This window comes from Lynx rufus, unplaced genomic scaffold (genome assembly GCF_022079265.1).
Source record: "Lynx rufus isolate CCGP_SWC_20201006 ecotype Redwood Valley unplaced genomic scaffold, mLynRuf1.p SCAF_6, whole genome shotgun sequence".
Lineage (NCBI taxonomy): Eukaryota > Metazoa > Chordata > Mammalia > Carnivora > Felidae > Lynx > Lynx rufus.
In genome coordinates this window covers 104,738,186-104,759,695 of record NW_025814878.1, presented here as the reverse complement: position 1 = coordinate 104,759,695, position 21,510 = coordinate 104,738,186, and the positions used below count along the sequence as shown (strand labels likewise).

General features: G+C 44.5%; 1 protein-coding gene across 1 annotated transcript in view; it reads right to left on the bottom strand.

Moving 5' to 3' along the window:
- Positions 1-758: 758 nt before the first annotated feature.
- Positions 759-21,510, bottom strand: part of XPO5 (exportin 5) — a 49,416-nt gene continuing 28,664 nt past the window's right edge. Inside the window, exons 20-32 of the mRNA XM_047102263.1 lie at positions 21,020-21,201; positions 11,004-11,104; positions 9,135-9,231; positions 7,547-7,683; positions 6,803-6,900; positions 6,201-6,247; positions 5,656-5,753; positions 5,033-5,095; positions 3,813-3,895; positions 3,246-3,353; positions 2,974-3,111; positions 2,629-2,793; positions 759-2,465 (exon numbers count right to left, since the gene is read on the bottom strand). Of these exons, the coding sequence (XP_046958219.1) occupies positions 2,328-2,465; positions 2,629-2,793; positions 2,974-3,111; positions 3,246-3,353; positions 3,813-3,895; positions 5,033-5,095; positions 5,656-5,753; positions 6,201-6,247; positions 6,803-6,900; positions 7,547-7,683; positions 9,135-9,231; positions 11,004-11,104; positions 21,020-21,201 (1,455 nt within the window). The 3' untranslated portion in view covers positions 759-2,327. The remainder of the gene's footprint in view (positions 2,466-2,628; positions 2,794-2,973; positions 3,112-3,245; positions 3,354-3,812; positions 3,896-5,032; positions 5,096-5,655; positions 5,754-6,200; positions 6,248-6,802; positions 6,901-7,546; positions 7,684-9,134; positions 9,232-11,003; positions 11,105-21,019; positions 21,202-21,510) is intronic.

Genomic DNA, 21,510 nt, shown 5'->3' with positions numbered 1-21,510 from the left:
CTCACCTGCTCACACGCTCAGGTAAAACAAAACCAAAAAACCTACCAAATTGAGGTGGTCTTTGGGGGCTCAGCCAGACCACAGAAAATTGTTTGCGCCACTTAATCCATTTCCTAGATTACTACAAGTTTCTGAGGAAAAGGGGTGGTCCGTACCCATCAAGTCACATGGCTATCATGTGTCACACAAGGAGGGATGGGTACCTAGCTGCCTCAGTTGGTAGAGCATGCCACTCTCGTTCTCAGGATTGTAAGTTCATGCCCCATGTTGGGTGTAGAGGCTACTTAAAAATAAAATCTTTTAGGGGCGCCTGGGTGGTTCAGTTGGTTAAGCATCTGACTTCCACTCAGGTCGTGATCTCACAGTTTGTGAGTTCAAGCCCCGCATCAGGCTCTGTGATGACAGCTCAGAGCCTGGAGCTGCTTTGGATTCTGTGTCTCCCTCTCTCTCAGAAATAAATAGAATATTAAAAAAAAAAAAAATCTTTTAAAAAAAGTGACACAAGGAACAGCAGCAGTTCCATTTGGACAGTCCCTCAGAGTCCAGTCTAGTGGCCACAGAAAACACTGGGAGAGCGGTATGGGCTGCTTGGTCTGGGTCTGTCAGGAATAGAGGTCTTTTTCTGGCTGGCATGCTGTTTGAGAAAGCTTGACAGCAGGCTCATGGTCACAGTTCTTTCTGTCCAGTCCCTTTAGCAGAATGCTCCGGAGCAATGACCCTAGAGTATGTCACTGGTTTGAAAAAGGCAGATGGGGACCTTTCTGTATGAAACTGAGATTTTTACTGACATGCAGATGTGCTTTAGAGTTAATGTTTCTACAAAAAGGTTCTATAAACAATAGAAAACTTCTAGCATGAAGTCACAGGATGTTAAAAATACTACAGCACAATAAATACAACTGTGCCCTCCACAGCCCCAACCATAGAGAGGAGTAGGCAGCCATCAAGTTTGGAGGGAAACATGCTTTGAGATGGCCTTCATAGTCAACAGGAAGCAGCCCAAAGCACCACCCGGAAAGAGGGCATGGGGCAAACCTGTGCCACAGAAACAGCTACATAGAACTTCCAAGTCCCATTTCCCCAGGTTGGCCTCTTTCTGACCCTGCCCAGGGACCACCAGCTCACAGGTGGAGCTTGAGCCCAGGCTGTTCTGCACAGTCCTTACCAAAACTGTTATCAGTGGACTGGATTGAGGACAGGTCTCTGTACAGAATGCAGACATACTCTATACGATTTCTGTATAAATGAAGCCTGTATATAGCCAGTAGTGACCTCAAGGCTAGGGTCTTGCATTCACATCCCCTCTGCTTACAGGGCCATCTAGTGACCTTGAGAACAGAGTGGAGCCTCACAATACAGGTTATGACAGGAAGGCATATTTTTTCTTCTGGAAATGGTCCATGAGAGAAGTGACCAGGGACCCAAAAGACCAGGAGATTTTTGAAGGCACCTGGACTCAACTAGTCCTAGGAGAGAAGACCAGTGGCTTTGCCAGCTGCTTGTCACAGACATAGCCTAGCTGGTGTGCATTATCCTCAGATGCCAATGGCATCACGTGACACTAGATAGGGTACTGTGGCTCTTATGCCTGAGTGGACCCTGGGGCTGGGGAACCCACACTGAGGGACTGTGTGTGGAATATGTATGAGCTCTATAAGGGGATGCCAGAAAGTACTCCAGAGAGTGGCCCAGCGCTGGTCCCTGATGGTACCACACTTGACACTGCCTAGCAGTAGTCTGTACCATGGATCCCATTAGGTGACCAGATTCTTGCTCAAAACAGAAAGGAAACTGGCCAGATTCAGTTCAGCACTCAGCACCTGACCCAGACATGCCCCTGAGGGATGGGGAAGGTTTTCCACCAGCCCAGCAGCAAAGGGACTCAGTGGGACTTGCAGTGGCCCAGGCGAAACTCTGGCGTAAGCAGTGCGGGACCAAGCCCTTGTGCAAGCCCCGCTAGTCTCAGTGTTGGGTGTAGCACCCCTAGTGACCCCTCTACACAGGTGTATGGCTACATGGGGATGGGAGGGCTTGGGGAGTAGGGCCAGTCTGCTCTAGCTTTTCTTTCTTAGAAAAGGTGAAACTCCAAGTAGAATGATGGGAGATCTAGACAGAATGGTGTGAGCGCAAACTCCCTTTCTTGATACCTTAGGTATCATTACTTGTGCCTTGCACAGAGCCCACTCTCTCCAGCTCCAGACCTGGATTTCTCTCCAGGCTGACAATGGTGGAAAGTGAAGTGGCGGTGGAGAGGGGCCTAGAGATTAGCTATGAAGGGGAAGAAGAGATGACAATAAAGGCCAAGGAAGAATGCCCAAAAGTTTGATTCAGGGTTCAAAGATGGTGGCCAGGCCGCCCTCCTCGTTGTCCAGCACCTCCGTCTCCAGCATTGGCTTTGTTTTTTTGAAAAGTGAGGGAAGATTCTTAATGTGGACTTCTTTGCGGAACTGTTCTCCTAAGGGTTTCTGTGGAAAACAAAGGAAAAGAATTGATGCTGGGCCCCGAGTAGTGGGTTGTTTCAAAGATTATGACTACAGCTGGCGTCCGGTCTGCCTGTACACATGGTCTAAGAAGACCACTAGGGTAGGTCAAGCTGGTTGGGAGCACCAGGGAAGGCGCAAGACCTACCCCGATGCAGCCAGCAATGAGGCGTTTGAATTGGTCCTTCCGGCGCTTGTCCGCCACTTTCTGCAGAGAGGGGTTCAACAGCTTGCAGTCAAACTGGTCCAGAGAGTCCTTCTGTATGTCCGGGATCTGCTCCATCACAGCTCTTATCTCCAGGTACCTGGGACGCTGTGGAGTGGGGATATAAAACCACTCAATGGGGTAGGTTGGGCTTTGCCACCTTTCCTATGACCCCACCACACCCACCTCTTCGGGCAGCTGTCTACTTTTATGAAGGCCCAACTGCCTGGGAGCAGGCCCCTCAACATGAAGCTGCAGCCAGCCCTGCTCTGTGCTTTCTGCACTCACCAGTGCCTCGTATATCTGGAAGGCCAGGTGGACCAGGGAAGCCATGCAGCCGTCGTGCTGCCCGTGCGTCTGTAAGCCCTTCAGCACGCTGGTGAAAAGCCATGTAACAGCATCTGCGAGCAGTGTCCCCGACAGCACCTGGGGACACAGCTGTGCTCAGGGCCAAAGGATTACTCTCTGAAAGCCCCAGCAACCCGATTCTTCCAACTGATTCAGTCAATCCTCATGACCCCAGCCTTTCATAAGGAGTGAGAAGGGGTGAATAACCATACTTGTTTGAGCAGAGGCCAGCAGAGCTGTGTGGTCGTCCTCTGACAGGACAGAGTATCCTTCCAAGCAAGGGAATTGAAGGCTGTAATTAATAGCGCCGTACAAACATCCTAGCAGAAAAGGATGAAGGATTACAATGAGAAAATTTACACATTAATTTTCTGAGTATTCCTATACATGAGGAGCTGGGATTTTAACAGGTGAGGAGGAACATGACAAAAATAGCAACTGAGGACAAACTTACTTCCTCTCTGTGTATATCAAGCAGTCAAAAAGAAGAAAAAACCACCAATATAGAAGTGAAAACCAATGTGCAAGGAGACCAAGCTCAGGCCTGGGGGAGGCTGAACACCACAGTGTGCCCGTGTGTTTTTCTGAAAGCTTCTGCCCATGCTAGCATGGGAGACACCTTGACCTTTTCTACTGCTTTCTGGAGGCTTTAGGAACCAGGAAGTTAATAAAGCAGCATTAGCCCCCCAAAATTCTTTGATGGCATCACAGATTGAGAAAAGTGGAAACTGGTGCCATACCAGGAAAGGAGAAAAACATCACCTGTCCCCTCCACACACCTCATGCTTCATTAGACATTTGCCCAGGTCTGTAAGCTCCGCCATGGCTGAGGGGGCTACCTCTGTGGCCATCATCTCTTCATCTGTAAGCAGAGAGATATTAAGCTTCATCCTTTCAGAACAGAGAAGAGGATCCTGTTCTGATAGAAGTCCACCAAGTAAAGGAAACCTGAGTAACCTGGGCTGACTGGTAAGTAAGTAGTCCTGGACAGCCCCCCAACTTCATGGAAGGGTGTAGAAGCCCAGCTCATGGCAGGTCTAGAGACACATCTGGCTGCAGTCAGTTACGCATCCAACTTCCACTCAGGTCATGATCTCACGGTTCATGAGTTTGAGCCCTGTGTCAGGCTCTGTGCTGACAGCTCAGAGCCTGGAGCCTGCTTCAGATTCTGTGCCTCCCTCTCTCTCTGCCCCTCCCCCACTCACACTCTGTCTCTCTTAAAAAAATAAACAAAAACAAAAGAGAAAATAGTGGGAAACTCTGGACAGTTACTTAAAAATGAGGACCCCACTGTAGCAGACACCTAGTTACTGGGGATGTAACAGGAATAGGAAAAAGTCCCTTCCCTGATAGTTTACATTCTAATGAGGAAGACAGGTGACAAATGAACAAGTGAAATAAAATAATGTCAGGCAGTGATAAGTGCTATGAAGAAAAATAAAGCAAAGGAAGAATAAGCGTGGCTGGGTTGTTTTTTATGTTTTATTTATTTTTTGAGAGACAGAGAGAGGGAGAGAGGGAGAATGGGTGGGGGAGGGGCAGAAAGAGGGACAGAGGATCTGAAGCGGGTTCTGCGTGGACAGGCTGACAGCAGCGAGCCCAACATAGAGCTCGAACTCACAAATGACAAGATCATGACCTGAGCTGAAGTCGGATGCTCAACTGACTGAGCCACCCAGGCACCCCACTAGTTTTTATAGGTTGGTTATGGAACACCTCTCAGAGGTGACAACTGAGCAGAGTATCTGAATGAAGCAGGGGAACAGGCCACGTATACAGTTGGGAGGAAAATTATCCTAATAGAGGAAATAGCAAGTGCAAAAGCTCTGAGGTGGGAGTATGCCGGAGGAACACAGCAAAAGAGCCAACAGACAGAAAAGCTAGATGTACATCTCACCCACCCCAAACTGCTAGTTCTACAGGAACTGACCTGGCTACAAAAGGGATGATATTTAGGAGTCTAAGGGCAGACCTCTGAGGGCCAAACAAGCTCACTTACCATCTCCATCTGTAGGGGGAGCAGTACCATGGTCAGCACCTTTCTTTGAAACACAGCATACCGCTAAAGCAAGAAAGTGGGGTTACTGGACTGAACAATAGCCACCTCAGGCCAATGAATTCCAAACGGTCTTCAGGCAGGTGAAGATGGGGGAAAGTGGGACACTGTCCAGGAACAAAATCACTTTTACCAGGAGAAACAGAGGTGTTTGACCAGACTGCTCTGGTCCCTCTTTAAGTTCAGCTAACTAGAGAGAAATTATAGGATTCTCGGAGAGTAAGTGACCAAAAGAGGAAGCCTGATACATCCTTGGTCTATTTTGGATCCCAAACAAATGAAATGACCAACAAAGAAAATTGGGCATCTTCATGTCTAAGAATTAAGAATTCTCCATATTCTGACAAAACTAGGAAGTTACCCCTACCATTAATCGAAATTCCTCTTGCTTTGCAATTCGTAGAATGTCCTTAAAGTTGATTTGACTACCTGGTTTCTATCTAATTATTTCTTAATTAATCTGTCAGTATTGCTGTAAAACATGCCTTAAGGGAGTTGGGTGAGTGACCAGTTCTTCTTCTAGAAAAAGTCTTCTCTACTACCCCTAATTCCCATATGCCACTTACTGATTAGGTCCATGACTTCTCGGGTTAACATCCTCACCAGTTGTTCCTCTAACATCTCTTGAGACTCTGGGTTTTCATCTGCGGTCTCATCTTCTCCACTGCAGAAAAGCAGGGGGCCAAGTTCCATGGGAGTGCAAAAGGGAAGGTCAAGGAAAACAGTGACCTTAACCAGACCCTCTGTGCTCATTTCCTTCTCCTGGCTCCCTTTGGTCTACATTTCACACAAATGTTGGGAACGGACAGCAACGATCCACTGAGGAAGACATTATTTGACAATATCCAGTTGGATAGAGGTCCTGGATCAAAATCCAAAGTGGATAAGGATGTCTCAGTATCCTCCTAAGGCAGCTGAAGATGCCCCCTATGAAGACTTGACCTGAGTATGCCTAATGGTCACAGACAAGCCATCTACCATCCAGGCTGAGGATGACCATAACCTAGTGCTTTCTAGCCTTGAATGGCAGAACTTCCCCTTCCCACTGTCTCTCATCTCCCACCCCAAAGCTGGCTGCCAGTACTTCCACAGGAGGAGAGATGTTCCTTACCACAGCAGGCTCCTCTGGTTGATGACGTGCCATTTTTGGGAAAGCCTCTGGGAAAACAAAAGGGAAATAAATGGCAGTAGTGGTGAGGAGGTTGGAACACACAATATCTAAATCCACTTCATGATTAGAATTAGCCAAGGATGATTCTAGATCTCAATGACAGAGCCCTGGGAGACCCCATAAGGTAAACAAAGTGACGAGGACAGTGTACGAAACACTTCTTTGCTTCAAAAGGATCAACAATACTATAGAATTCCCAGGTCTCTCTGGACACATCTGTTCTCCACCCAGCTGGTCCTCCTGCTTAATTCCACCATCAGGGAAACAGACCCAGGGGAAGCACTCCCCTGACCACCTCTCCTCAGTTAATAGGAGGTCAGGAGCAGAAGTGGAGTCTGCAGGTCTTCAAGGGCAACCAAACCAGTTTAGTTCTCGGGGGTGCTCAATCCACTGCAGCAAGGAAAGTCTGCTGGAGTGGGACAGCTGTGTGGCCATCTGGACAGAGCCAGGAAATACTTTCAGGAACTCCTGACTTGCAAGACGCATGAGAGGCCAACCTGCCCAAGAGGCCTCTTTGCTATCCTTTCTGACCGATCTCTTACCATGTGGAGGTAGGTGAAAAGAGGTCCAAGGATTGGAGACACCAGGGCTTCATAGTGCTCTGGGGGACAGAAGAGCACCAGAGGCTTCACAAAGACCCATGCCGCGGCAGGTTAAGAAGTTTTAGAACATGAGCACATACCCCTCCCATTCCAAGGCATCCCCTCACCTGCCAGGCTGGAAACCTGCCAGGCAGCAGGCTATGCCCTCGGGCAGAGTCAACCCCCAAAGGACCTGCAAGATGCCATGGACATTCTGTCTTAACAGGCAAAACTCTTCAAGCTCTTTTCCAGAAATCCCAGGCTGCCCATTATGGGCACTTATTTGCCTGGAAGGAAAAAAGAAGAGGGACACCTTCATAATAAACTCTCTTTTACCATTCTCCTTGTAACTTCTGGGAAGAGAGATACTCTCGAAAACAGAAAAGAGTCCAAATGAGAATGAAGTATGAGGAGGCACCTGACAGGATACAGAAAAGAGATAAAAGCTTTTATCTTTCACATTTCCAAGAAGTGGGATGGTCAAGATCTACCCCTCAGAACACTTTCAAGACCCCTGGACTGTCTTCATATTTTTCCTGCCGTTTATATGAATCTTTTTGTCTGTTTAATGTGGTTATCACACGCATAGATAAAGGATTCCATCTATTCCACACTGCTCAGCTCTGCCTCCTCCGGTGTCTGACAGCTGTTCCTGTCTTCAATCTTCTGGCCCTCTGGGTTATCTAGGGACTTTGGAAAGGATATGAAGCATGGGTCTGAGTCGGTAGTCGGGAATATTGTTCAAGTTGACAAAGGCCGAGCTGAGGAGCTGAGTAGCAAGGTGCTCCACGGTGTAAAAGTCCTGCTGCATGGAAGGACCTGCCTTCCCTAGGATATGGAAACTGTAAGGGAAAAACCACAGCATTTACATCCCACATTTGTTATTATTAGCTCTGAATGCCCCAGGAATTTCTAGTCTACACTTCTCAGCTAGAAAAGAAACTGCATTTACTCCTTAAGAGAACTTAAGCTTAATCAGTAACACACCCCCACCCACCTTTAAGCTTAGACACTTGACAGATGTTTATTTATTTTGAGAGAGAGCACGAGAGCATGTGTGAGTGGGGGAGGGGCAGGGGGAAGGACAGAGGGAGGGAGGGAGGGAGGGAGAGAGGGAGAGAGAGAAAGAAAGAGAGAAAGAGAGAAAGAGAAAGAGAAAAAGAAAGAGAAGAGAAAGAGAAAATCCCAAGCAGGCTCTGTGCTGTCAGTGCAGAGCCTGACATGGGGCTCGATCCCATGAACCATGAGATGATGACTTGAACTGAAACCAAGAGTTGGATGCTCAACTGACTGAGCCACCTAGGTGCCCTGATGTAGCATCTTTTTAAAGACAGATGTTGGCACCCAAGAGCAACAATAGCAATCATTACTTCATAAGCAATATGGATTGTCAATGAAGATTCTCTTTTTGTTAGCTTGGCTGATTGGAGCAGTGGGTGACTAAGGACAATGCCTGGAGTGTGGTGTGCTACAGGAGGGCAAGTTACCTCCCCATCCTACAACCAGGACCCAAAGACAAAGTCCGGCTAGCTGCCTCCAGAGGCAGCCTGGGTGGCAGTCAGTCAAGTGTCCAAGTCTTGATTTCAGCTCAGGTCATGATCTCACCATTTTTGAGATCGAGCCCTGAGCTGGGCTCTGCACTTATAGTGTGGAACCTCCTTGGGGTTCTCTCCCTCTCTGTCCCTCCCCTGCTCATGCTCTCACAAAAAAAAGCAGCTATGAGTAGTGAGGGCTCTGAGAAAATGCATCACCACTCACTGTATCTTACACTGTGGTCTCATCATTTTATGCACTGGAAGCAGACAAGTTAGGCATAAAATCTCACTCAAGTCATGGCTAGGACTGAGGCACTATGACAATTATAAAAAAGCATACACGTGAAAGCCAGCCAGTTCATTTTGGTGTGACACTACAATCATTGGTCTCCTGTCAAATTCTTGCTTCATCTTACCTGTACACTAGAATTCTACATCAAAAGTCCTATCCATGTCATTCCTTTACTATGCATGTCTAAAAAGAAAATATGGAGGGGCGCCTTGGTGGCTCGGTTGGTTAAGTGTCCAACTTTGGCTCAGGTAATGATCTCACTTGTTTGTGAATTTGGGCCCCACATCGGGCTCTGTGCTGACAGCTCGGAGCCTAGAGCCTGCTTTGGATTCTTGTCACCTTCTCTCTCTGCCCCTCCCCCTCTCACACTCTGTCTCTCTCTCTCTCTCTCTCTCTCAAAAATAAACATTAAAAATTTTAAAAAGAAATAAAAAGAAAATATGGGGAGATAGCGTCAGTTCCTTACCAGTTTTCATAGAGGGTGCAGAAGAAACGCTGCATTCTTTCCAAGACTGTTTTGTAGACAGGAGAGTCATTCAGTTCCAAGAGGGGCTGAGGTAATCCTACGGAGAAAGATGGGTCAGGAACATGCTGTTCTGCTGCCAAGGGTCTTACCTGCCAACACCCTACAGCAGGCAGATATGGTTTGGAAGTGGGGGTGAGAAGTGCTGTAAATGCAAAACAGCTGGCTGAGTCTTCTACCAGCTGGAGGTGCTAAGAGCTTCCCTCAAAGTGACTGTTACAACACTGTTTTGGTGGGGAAAGGTGGAAACTATTTAAGTATGCAGGACTTCAGACTAGACCTGGGCACTCCAACTTTTGCTGGGGGGTTTCTCCAGATGGGACTTCTACCAAAACACACAATGACAGCTCAAAATGATCTCTCCAAAAGCACTGGGAATGCCCTCTTCCCTTTTTCAGTTGTGGAACCTCTTTTTCAAGCAACATTTTAAGCAAAAGCCCAAGATATATAGCAGATCAAAATGATCTGATCATGAAACTAATGAAACCCAAAATGAAAACTAATCATAGTATAATTTAAGAGTTCTATAAGATCCAAAAGATCTATACATCCCATCAGAGACAGTTTTATATTTCAAGTCTTGCTCATGGCTGGAAGCTGCTAGAGGGGAACTGTTTGTCCATTCTAGTACGTTTTGGGTCACCATCTATTTCTACAACAGGAATTCCTGGCTTAGTTTGAATGGCTGACTGGAGGCGAGGGTGATGGGTGGTAAAGCGACAGCTACTTTTTAAATTGATTGCAAGATATTTCTTGGAAGTTCTTCTTTTTTTCCCCCTGTAATGTGGACCTTAATGCAGTGGTGCTACAGGAAATGATCCAGGACCATGTAGGCCGAGACAGACACAAGTTCCGGAAAGGCAAACTAACACCCTTCCTTTCATGAATGTCATGGCTGGGGAATGCTCACTGCTTAATCACAACTAGGCCCAGGCAGAGGTTATGGCTGGGAATGAAGAGATACTGTGGGGACTGTGATGGTGAGCCAGCATGAAGCTTTAGAAATGGGCACACGGTTTATTTAGACAACACTGGATGTCTCTGGCTCTAACTTCTAACCACTGCCTTGCTCTCTATTCCAGCCACATGAGTCACCATTCTCTATTCCCTAGACATACCAAGCTCTTTCCTACATGCCTCGGGATCTTCTACCTGCCATTCTGCTTGCCCACAATGCTCAACATCTTCTCTTGCCCCCCAGCCTGATGAGATCTTTCCTACTCCTCCTTCAAGTCTCCACTAGGAGGTAGTCTTCTGACTCCTCTCCAACACTGGGTCCTCACCCAATAAACACATGGCCACTTTCCTTCACAGCACATGTCACACGATTGCACAGTTATTTGCTAATGGGAAGAATGAGTTAAAGCAACATTCAAATCAAGGTAACAAATGGGAAACATGGTTTAGGATCTATTCCTTTGAAATTTTTGGTAACACATAATATTTTGCTAATTAAAGCAATTTGAACTTAACTATTTTAACACCTTTTGTCTTCACATATGAAAGCAGGAAAGTATGCTAATATCCTTCATGGCAGAAAACCGTGGTTTATTTATAATCTAAAGGCTCTGACACATGCCACTACACAGGGTTAACACAGGGGAGAAACAGCCTCCAAAGACCTCTATATGCTAAGATAATGAAGTAAACACACTTGTTCCTAGAGACCCTGTAGGAACTCCATGACAAAAACAGTCAAGTAGTGCTAGGTGAGAAGGAGGTGATGACACACAGCACACTGAAGCTGCCTGAGGAGTCCGTGAGAGATAAGGCAAACTTCAAGACAAGAAAAAAAAAAGTTAGATTTCTTACCCAAAATAGCAGATTTTTCCGCTTCAAGCATATCCAGAGCCTTTGTGAAAGGCTCTGCCATCTTGGCTAGCATTTCTGGTGCATATAAAGTATTGTGAGTTCTGCAAGAAACAAGGATACTATGTGAACTTTTCCTAGTCTGCTGCAGAAGGAAAGAATGGGTTTCACCTTGTAATTCAGGTGAAATACTTTAGACAGGATCTCCCTGTCAACACTGCTCCCTGCAGGGAAAAGAAAATAGGGTATAAACATTTAAATGTTTCCCTGGAAACAGGAATAGAGTATTTGGTTGTATAGTATTCAACACCTAGAAGCAATCAAGACGAGAAGCAAATCCTACAGACAGCTGGATGGCCTCACAGTCTAAAGCCAGAAAGGGAAATTCTTTTAATCCTGAGACAATTGCCTAAACACTCCCAATTTGCAGGCTGCAGGTGACATAGGATGAAATGTCAGAGGCACTGTGTTTTTATAGGCAGGAACACAGAGAAGGTAATAAAATGCCCCTACTTTTCAGATATTTGGGTCTCACTCTAAGAGCATGGACCCTAGAATGCTCTGACAGTTGTTTCTGCCTCCTCAAAGAAGAGTCACAGTTCCCAACATGAGACCAAAATGACTCACCGGAGCACTCACTGGCTGTGCATGGCTAGGGAGCAATGACCATAGGCCCGAGCTACCTGCCATCCACAGATGTCAGCCCCTTGCCCATAACCAACGGCACCACTGAACCATCTATCTACAGCCAGAGAGCATATCTACTTATTTTTCTTCTAAAAGTTAATTATAAAAACATTTCAAACAGAGAGAAAATTACATAAGAGACACCATCAGGATTAAATATTTAAGCAGCACACCGACCAGATCATTTTAGACCATGCTTATTTAAGTTAAAAAAAATGCTCAGCACTGTTTTCTCTTCCAGTTTTATTTAAGTAATCTCTGCACCCAACATGGGGCTCAAACTCATGACCCTGAGATCAAGAGTTGCATGCTCTTCTGAGCCAGCCAGGTACCCTCAACATTGTACACCTAACCATTTACACTCAGTACAATCATTTAAACTTTTAGAATACCAATTAATTCCAGTATGTCTCCCCTGAGAGCCAGTAAGTTTGTCTCCATTTCTAGCAATGAGCTTTTCTGCAGAGGTATCCTTGGGTACATGTGCGAGAGTCTGTTGAATCACTGGATACTGGTGCTTTGCAACTCATGGGTTGCAGATACCTTCTCCCGGTCTGTGGCTGACTTGCTTACATTGATATTTCCAGTAGGCTTTATGCCCCCCCGTTTTTCCCATTTGGGTAAAATACATATAAAATTGAGCATTTTTTAAAAACATTTTTATTTTTAAGTAATCTCTACACTCAACATGGGGCTTGAACTTAGAACCCTGAGATTAAGAGTTGCATGCTCTACCAACTGAGTCAGTCAGGCACCCCCAAATTTATCATTTTTAAGCATACAGTTCAGTGGTGCTATATACACTCATACTGTTGTGCAACCTTCACCCCCCCCCCCATTTTTGGCTTATAAAACTGAAACTCTGTACCTATTAAACAATATCTCCCCATTCCTCTCTCCCCCAGCTCCTGGCAACCATTATACTGTCTTTATGATTCGGACCATACTAAGCATCTTGTATAACTGGAACCATATAGGATCTGTCCTTTTGTGACTGGTTTATTTCACTTAGCACAATGTCCTCAAGGTTCATTAATGCTGTAGCATATTGAAGAATTTCCTTCCCTTTAAAAGCTGAATGAGGGGCGCCTGGGTGGCGCAGTTGGTTAAGCGTCCGACTTCAGCCAGGTCACAATCTCGCGGTCCGTAAGTTCGAGCCCCGTGTCAGGCTCTGGGCTGATGGCTCAGAGCCTGGAGCCTGTTTCTGATTCTGTGTCTCTCTCTCTCTCTGCCCCTCCCCCGTTCATGCTCTCTCTCTGTCCCAAAAATAAATAAACGTTGAAAAAAAAAATTAAAAAAAAAAATTAAAAAAAAAATAAATAAAAGCTGAATGATACTCTATGGCACCTAATCTATCACATTCATCCTCTGATGGACACTTGGGTTGCTTCCACATTTTTTAAAAAAGATTTTATTTTTAAGTAATCTCTACACCCAATGTGGGGCTCGAACTTACAACCCCGAGATCAAGAGTCACATGCTCTACTGACTGAGCCAGCCGGGGCACTCCTGCTTCCACGTTTTAGCTAGAGTGAATAGTCCTGCTATGAATTTGAGTATATAAATACCTCTTTGAGACCCTGCTTTCAATTCTTTTGAAAACTCACAACTGGAATTGTTGGATCATATAGCATTTTTTTTTTTTTTTGAGGAACTGTTCAACTCTTTCCTGCAGCAGCTGTACCATTTTATATACCCACCAATGCTGTATTCCCACGATTCGTATTACTTTGTTTGAGTGACCACAGGTTCTTTAGGTTGTTACTTTTCCCTTAATCTTTTTTATCATTTTCAGCCTCATTAATTTCCATTGTCCTATCTGCACTTCTTTAAAAAAATTATTTTAGTAATCTCTACACCCAATATGGGACTTGAACTCATGACCCTGAGATCAATAGTCACATGCTCCTCTGACTGAGCCAGCCAGGCATCCCTGCACTCTGCTGTTGAAATCCGCCTTTGAATCTCTCTAGTGAATTTTTCTTTTTTTTTCAACGTTTATTTATTTTTGGGACAGAGAGAGACAGAGCATGAACGGGGGAGGGGCAGAGAGAGAGGGAGACACAGAATTGGAAACAGCCTCCAGGCTCTGAGCCATCAGCCCAGAGCCTGACGCGGGGCTCGAACTCACGGACCGCGAGATCGTGACCTGGCTGAAGTCGGACGCTTAACCGACTGCGCCACCCAGGCGCCCCTCTAGTGAATTTTTCATTTCAGTTACTGTACTTCTCAGCTCTAGCATTTTTTTGCTTCCTTTTAGGTTTTGTTTCTTTATTGATATTACCATTTTGTTCACACATTATTTCTTTCTCCACATCTTTCTCTAATTCTTTGAGCATCTTTAAGACAGCTGTTTTATTTTCTCAATTAAAAAATTTTTTTAAATCTTTATTTATTTTTGAAAGAGAGAGAGAGAGAGAGCATAAATGGGGAAGGGGGAAGGAGATGCAGAATCTGAAGCAGGCTCCAGGCTCTGAGCTCTCAGCAAAGAGCCCAACGCGGGGCTCGAACCCATGAACTATGAGATCATGACCTGAGCTGAAGTCGGACACTCAACCAACCGAGCCACCCAGGTGCCCCAAGACAGCTGTTTTAAATTTTTTTTTTGTTTTCAACGTTTATTTATTTTTGGGACAGAGAGAGACAGAGCATGAACGGGGGAGGGGCAGAGAGAGAGGGAGACACAGAATCGGAAGCAGGCTCCAGGCTCTGAGCCATCAGCCCAGAGCCCGACGCGGGGCTCGAACTCCCGCACCGCGAGATCGTGACCTGGCTGAAGTCGGACGCTTAACCGACTGTGCCACCCAGGCGCCCCAAGACAGCTGTTTTAAAGTCTTTGTCCAGTAGATCTCCCATTAGATCTTCTTCAGAGACCGATTCTGTTAATTTATTTTCTCCACTGAATGGGTCATATTTTCCTGTTTCTTTGCATGCCTTCTGATTTTTGGCTGAACACCAGACATTTGGGTCTGATGTTGTGGTTAATCCTGAAAATCATATTCTTCTCCTTCCCCATCCTGTTGTTTGAGTGTTGTAGGCTATCTCTGTGCCAAAGATCCACTGAGGTATTAACTTAATGGTTTTTCAGGTCTTTTCTGAGCCTTTCCCTGGTCATGCGTGACCACTTTTTAATTTTCCCCATATATGCAGTTGTTTTGGAATGCCCTAATCTTTAAAGTGCGGCTCACAAAAAGGAAAGGCAAAAAATGAAGGGGGGGAGGGACTGGCCCTTTAAATCTCCTCAATGTTACTTCAGTAGGAAGGGAAGAGGCTTACAACAATGGGAGAAGGTACAATAACCGCTGCCAACTTCTGTATCTGCACCTCTGTGATCAGAAGTAGCAATCAGTGATCAGAGCACAGATCTCTAATATTTAGGGAGCTGGATCCATTTTGCTCACCCTGGCTCTGCAAGCTGTGTACAAACTGTTCCAGAAACACCAGCTGCCTGTCAAAGGGCTGGGGTCTGGGTAGCTGCTACTGTGCTAGGAGCTGATATTGATTGAAATTACCACAATTTACTGTTCAAATCTTCCCCTGGAAGGTGCAAGCCTTCAAGATTCCAGAGTTCCAAAATCAACACAGATTCTGCCAATACAACTGTTCTCTAGATGGGGTGACAGATTCCCGGTGCTTCCTACTCTGTCATCTTCCTGGGCTTTAGTTTTTTTTGTTGCTGTTGTTGATTTATTTATTTTGAGAGAGAGAAAGTGAGAACACGAGTGGGGGAGGGGCAGAAAGAGGGAGAGAGAATCCCAAGCAGGCTCCGTGCTGCCAGTGCAGAGTCCGACACAGGGCTTGAACTCACGAAACCGAGAGATCATTGACCTGAGCTGAAATCAAGAACTGGAGGTTTAACCAACTGAGCCACCCAGGCGCCCCCTCCTGGGCTTTTGTTTTAACACAAACGTACTGACTTTTACCGTGGTTTGTTTTTCTTGCGTCTTAAGAAATCATTCACGGGGCAGGCAAATCTTTGACGGCCACATTAAAAAGGCTTCAGGAGCATTCAGAAAGGAGCAGTTAACTCTCATGGAGAGAATGAAGGGTCAGGTAACATTGGAGTTGAAGCCTGATGACTTAATAGGCATTTGAGGCAAAGAAGAGGAAAGGTGAGGGGGAACAGCATGAGCAAAGGTGAGCAAGAGGATGGCACACTTAGAAACAAGGTGGGGGCTGATACGCATATATTGCACACTAGTCTCATAGCCCTCCTCCTGTACCAAGGCAGGGGTAGAGGAAACTGCATCCTAAGTTGTGGCCTTGTGGTCATTCTTTAATTTATCTGAGCTTTCTGAGCCTGGCTGTGGCCTAGAGTCACTAAGCCATGGGCATGGATACACTAATAGCCAATTGTTGAATTGCTGCTAAATGCAGTTGTGCCCCAAGGTTGTGCTCATTTCCTGGAATGAAGAGTAACACAAAAGACTACATTTTTCCTTTTAAAGATTTTATTTTTAAGTAATCTCTACACCCAATGTGGAGCTTGAACTCACAACCTCAAGATCAGGAATCACATGCTCCACCAACGGAGCCAGCCAGGCGCCCTGAAAATTAATCATTTTGAAATGTATACAATTCAGTGGTATTTATGACATTCACAATGTTGTGCAATCACCAGCTCAACTTTTAAAGGTTTCACACCAGGGAACTATAGGGGCCAAGGACAGATCACATTCTTCCCCCATAACCATTAAGTAGAATAGTTACAGGGGGCCTGGGTGGCTCAGTTGGTTAAGCATCCTACTCTTGATCTTGGCTCAGGTTATGATCTCACGGTTTGTGAGATGGAGCCCTACATCAGGCTCAGTGCTGTCAGTGTGAAGCCTGCTTGGGATTCTTTCTCCCTCTGCCTTCCCTTGCACACTTGCACTAAAAATGTAGGAACAGTTAAGTAGTAGCAGGTTATCTCCATTTCTCCCTTCCTGCAACTTCTGGCAACCACAATTTACTGTTTCTATAGATTTACCTATTCTAGATATTTCACACAAAGGGAATTATACAATAGTGGTCTTCTGTGTCTGGCTTCTTTCACTCAGCATAATGTTTTCAAGATTCAGCTACATTATAAAATGCTAACAGTACTTCATTCCTTCTTATGGTTGAACAAAATCCCATTATGTGCACGTACAAGGTTTTGTTCATCCATTCAACCACAGAGAAGGACATTTGAGTTGTTTCCACCAAATGGCTACCGTGATACAGTGCTGGAAGAAAAACTGTCAGCAAGTATTCGTCTGCGTCAACAAGTGTTCATTTGTGTACTTGTTGGCAATTCTTTTGGGTACATACGTGTGAGTGGAAATGCTAAGTCGTGTAATTCTATATTTAATTTTCTGAAAAGTTGCCAAAGTATTTTCCATAGTAGTTGAACCATTTTACGTTCCCATAGGCAATGAACAAGGGTTTCTCCTCATCCTTGTCAACACGTAGAATTTTGTTTTTTTTTTAAATTATTACTTTTTGGGGCACCTGGGTGGCTCAGTTGGTTAAGCCTCCAACTTCAGTTCAGGTCATGATCGCACAGTTTGTGGGTCTGAGCCCTGCGATGGGCTTCGTGCTGACAGCTCAGAGCCTGGAGCCTGCTTCAGATTGTGTCCCCCTCTCTCTCTGCTCCTCCCCCACTCACATTCTCTCTCAAAAATAAACATGAAAAAAACATTTTTTTAATTAAAAAATTATTACTTTTTATTACAACCATCCTACTGAATGTGGAATGGTAGCTCATAGTTTTGATTTGCATTTTCCTAATGTCTAATGATGATGAGCATATTTTCATGGGCTTGTTGGCCATTTGATAATTCTTTGGAGCAAGAATTTTGTTCAGGTTTTTGCCCATTTTTTAACGTTTTAATGTTTATTTTTATTTTTGAGAGACAGAGCATGTGCGGGGGAGGGGCGGAGGGAGAGGAGGGGGAGAGCGGGAGAGGGGGAGAGGGGGAGAGGGAGAATCCAAAGCAGGCTCCAGGCTGTCAGCACAGATACTGACGCAGGGCTTGAACTCACGAACCATGAGATCATGACCTGATCCGAAGTCAGACACTTAACTGACTGAGCCACCCAGGTGCCCCTCTTTTGCCCATTTTCTGATTGGGTCATCATTCTACAGGTCTTATGGCAGCACCGAATTATTTTGAGAATTAACTTTATAGTGAATTGAGACTGAGGAGTTTGAAACTGAGAAGTTTGAGTCCCCTAACTTTGTTCTTCTTTTTCAAGATTGTTTTAGCTTTCTGGAGCCCCTTGCAATTCCATATTAATCTGAAGATCCCAACTTTTCTATTTCTGCAAAAAAGGCCATTGGAATTTTAACAAGGATTGCATTGAATCTGCAGTTTGCTTTGTGTAGTTTTCTATCTTAACAAAATTAAATCTTCCAATTCATGATTATGGGATTCCTTTCCATTTATTTAGATCATCTTTAATTTCAGGAATGTTTTGTACTGCTCAGTGGTCTCCATCTGACCCACTAGGAATGACACTGTCCAACAGAAATATGATGTAAGCCACATAAGCCAATTAAAATTTTCTAGCCAGGCAAACTTAAAAAAGCAAAAACAAGTTACATTAATTATATTTTAATTAACCCAATGCACCAAAAAAAAAAAAAAAATCAAAAACAAAAAACAAAACAAAAAACCCATCATTTCAACATCAATACAAAAAATTATTAACAAGATACATCACGTTCCTTCTTTGTACTAAGTTTTTGAAATCTGGTGTGTATTAATCACATTTCAAGTGCTCAAGAGCCAGTCTTGTGTTATAAGACTATTTGACAAGGAGTTAAAACTCAAAGCTCCAATACACAACTGGAGGGAATGTAAATGAGTACATCCCTTTAGAAAACTATCTGGTTCTAGACGTCTATAAAACCGAAAATATGCATATCTTATAAACTAAGAACTCCACTCCTACATGTAGGATTCCGTCCCAACCCAACAGAAATTATGTGTACACCAAACACATTTACTAGAATACAAACTGCAGCACCACTGCACTGTTTGTCATAATGAAATGCTGGAAACTACTGAAAAGTCAATGCTAAATGACTAAGTGACAGCATAATTACATGATAGACTACCACACCAGCAACGAGAATGAACAAACCACAACTACATGCAGTAACTTGGATGACTCTCACAAACATGTTACTGAGCAAGAGAAGCCACACAAGAAGGCATGCATGCTTCTGACTAATAAAGCTCAGAAAACCAGGCAAAATGTTGAAAGGCAAGAATAGTGGTTACCCTTGAGGAGTGGGTTAATGACCGTTTGCTAATGTTGTTTGTTGATCTGGACGCTGATCACACAGATGTGTCCGCTTTGTGAAAATTCATCTACATGCACCCGTAATTCCTATCCTTTTCTTGTATCTGTTTGTGCCCTTATATACTTCAAGATAAAATTTACTGAAAAAAACAAGACAAAACTCTAATAGCTCCAGATGTACATGACTTAAAAGAATGGAACTGCTCCATAACCATGGTAAACACTTTTCAAAATCTCTTTTGATTGACTTCGGGATTTTCCAAAAACACTGAACTCTTAGAAAAGTATAGGGACAACCATACTATTGAGGTCTCGCCAAAACAGAAACGAACCATCTTTCCAAGTCTGGGTTCTTACCACATGGCCTCCAGCCACAAGCCTAGAAAGGCCCAGTTGATGTGTGTGTTGCTACCCGGCCTCATCACTTTCAGTTTTCTCCAAGCTACAGAAGAACCTTTTGGTTTTAAAAACATCAATATGGAAAAAAAAACTTTCCTTGATTAAATATTTTACTACCTTCTCAGTATGCACGCCCTACTTCTTTATTGAAATCTTTCTTCTTTTTGAAATCAGAACAAAATACTGCCTATTTCCACAGACATATCCCCAGTGACCACTCTTTCAGATACTCCAGCTCTCCAATTTGGTCAACATTAAGACCTTTGATTCTTAGGCTGATGATCTAGGGAGTATGCTTCTAGGGCAGCGTCCCAAAGACATGAGTAATTTGGCTCGCCCAGTTGAGATGCTGCTCTTCCCACCGAGTAAGAGGCCAAAAGCACTGGAACGGAGCTCTAACGTACATATAACTCAGAAATACTATAAAATATAAAAAAGGAATCAAACTTTGCCTTGGCCAGTAAGAACTAAATTCTAGCTATAACCTACTTTTCACCGTCGAATGTCCCTGAATCATCAAATATACCTCAGGTAACCGACAAGCCTAGGCTTGGCCTACTTCCACTTTACACTAGGCTCCTATGATTTATAACAGTGACTCTGAACCTTTAGTGTACGCACAAACCACCTGGGGATCTTGTTAAAAAACAGATTCAGATTTAATACTAGAGTGGGGCCCCAATTCTGTATTTCAGACAAGTTCTCAGGTGACACTAATGCTGCTGGTCTGAGGAGGAACATGTATCATGCTTTCCTCTGCCACGTTCAGCCACTGCATGTTTCGTCCATTTGAGAGTCATTATTCATAAATTCAGATGAGCTCATTTGAATACCACCCAGAAGGACTACTAGAGAAAGCAACTGTCCTGCTTCCAACAATTTGTTTAGTGACAAAAATCTGGACAAATAAAACCTAAAGTAAAAAGCAGGGATAAAGCATAAAGAAGTCGGGGTGCCTGGGTGGCTCAGTAGGTTAAGCGTCCGACTTTGGCTCAGGTCACGATCTCGCCGTTCTGGAGTTCGGGCCCCATGTCCGGCTCTGTGCTGACAGTTCAGAGCCTGGAGCCTGTTTCAGAGTCTGTGTTTCCCTCTCTCTCTCTGCACCCCCTCCCCCACTGCTCACGTTCTCTCTCTCTTAAAAATAAATAAACATTAAAAAAAAATTAAAGGGGCGCTTGGGTGGCTCAGTCGGTTAAGCGTCCAACTTCGGCTCAGGTCATGATCTCATAGTTAATGAGTTCGAGCCCTGTGCACTGGGCTTTGTGCTGACAGCTCAGAGCCTGGAGCCTGCTTCAGATTCTGTGTCTCCCTCTCTCTCTCTGCCCCTCCCCTGCTTGCACTCTGTCTCTCTCTCAAAAATAATAAACATTAAAAAAAATTTTTTTTTTTAAAGTGTAAAGGAATAGAGGAACACAGAGGAAAGGCTCAAAATGAGAAAAGCCATTTTGGGATTAGGTTCCACGTGTTCACTTGGACAGCAACACTTACGCAAGCGAGAGCTAGAATTATTTTTAAAAAGAGACCCCAATCTAGAGAGAAAGAAGACCTAATCCCCCATTTACTACCACCATGATCTGAAGAAATGTAAGGAGATTACACTTCTGAGATTCATAAGGTAAAAGAAACCCACCGACAACAGAAAAACTATTATTCCAACTCACCTTATAAGGGCAAGCAAATTGTCAAGAAGTTTCAGAATCTGTTCTGTGCAAGGGTTACGGAAGATTGGATTGCCACTGGGTGTATAACCCACGACGAATCCCCCAGCTTTGGCCTCTTCTAGGTCAGTGGGCCAGCAAGTTCGTTTCACAACACCCAGAATACTATATACACAAAAGCTCATCTATAGAAAAACATAAAACAAAAGACACCCATAAAGAGCAAGAAAAACCACAAGTGTTATTATGTGTATGCAATGTTATGGCAAACGTGATACAGAAGCCGGAGAGAAGGAAAGGAGCCCCATTTATTTAAATAAATTCCTGTCCCTTCTTTTAAGGTCAATCTAAGAGGGATCCTTTCATTGCCATCTTTAGGACCAGTGGTAGGCTCTAGAAGTTTCCTTTACATGGGGTTGTCCTTCCAGAGGCTGCACTGACCCTCTTGTAGGATCCCAATTAGAAGGTGGCCTGGACATGCTTCACAACCAAGT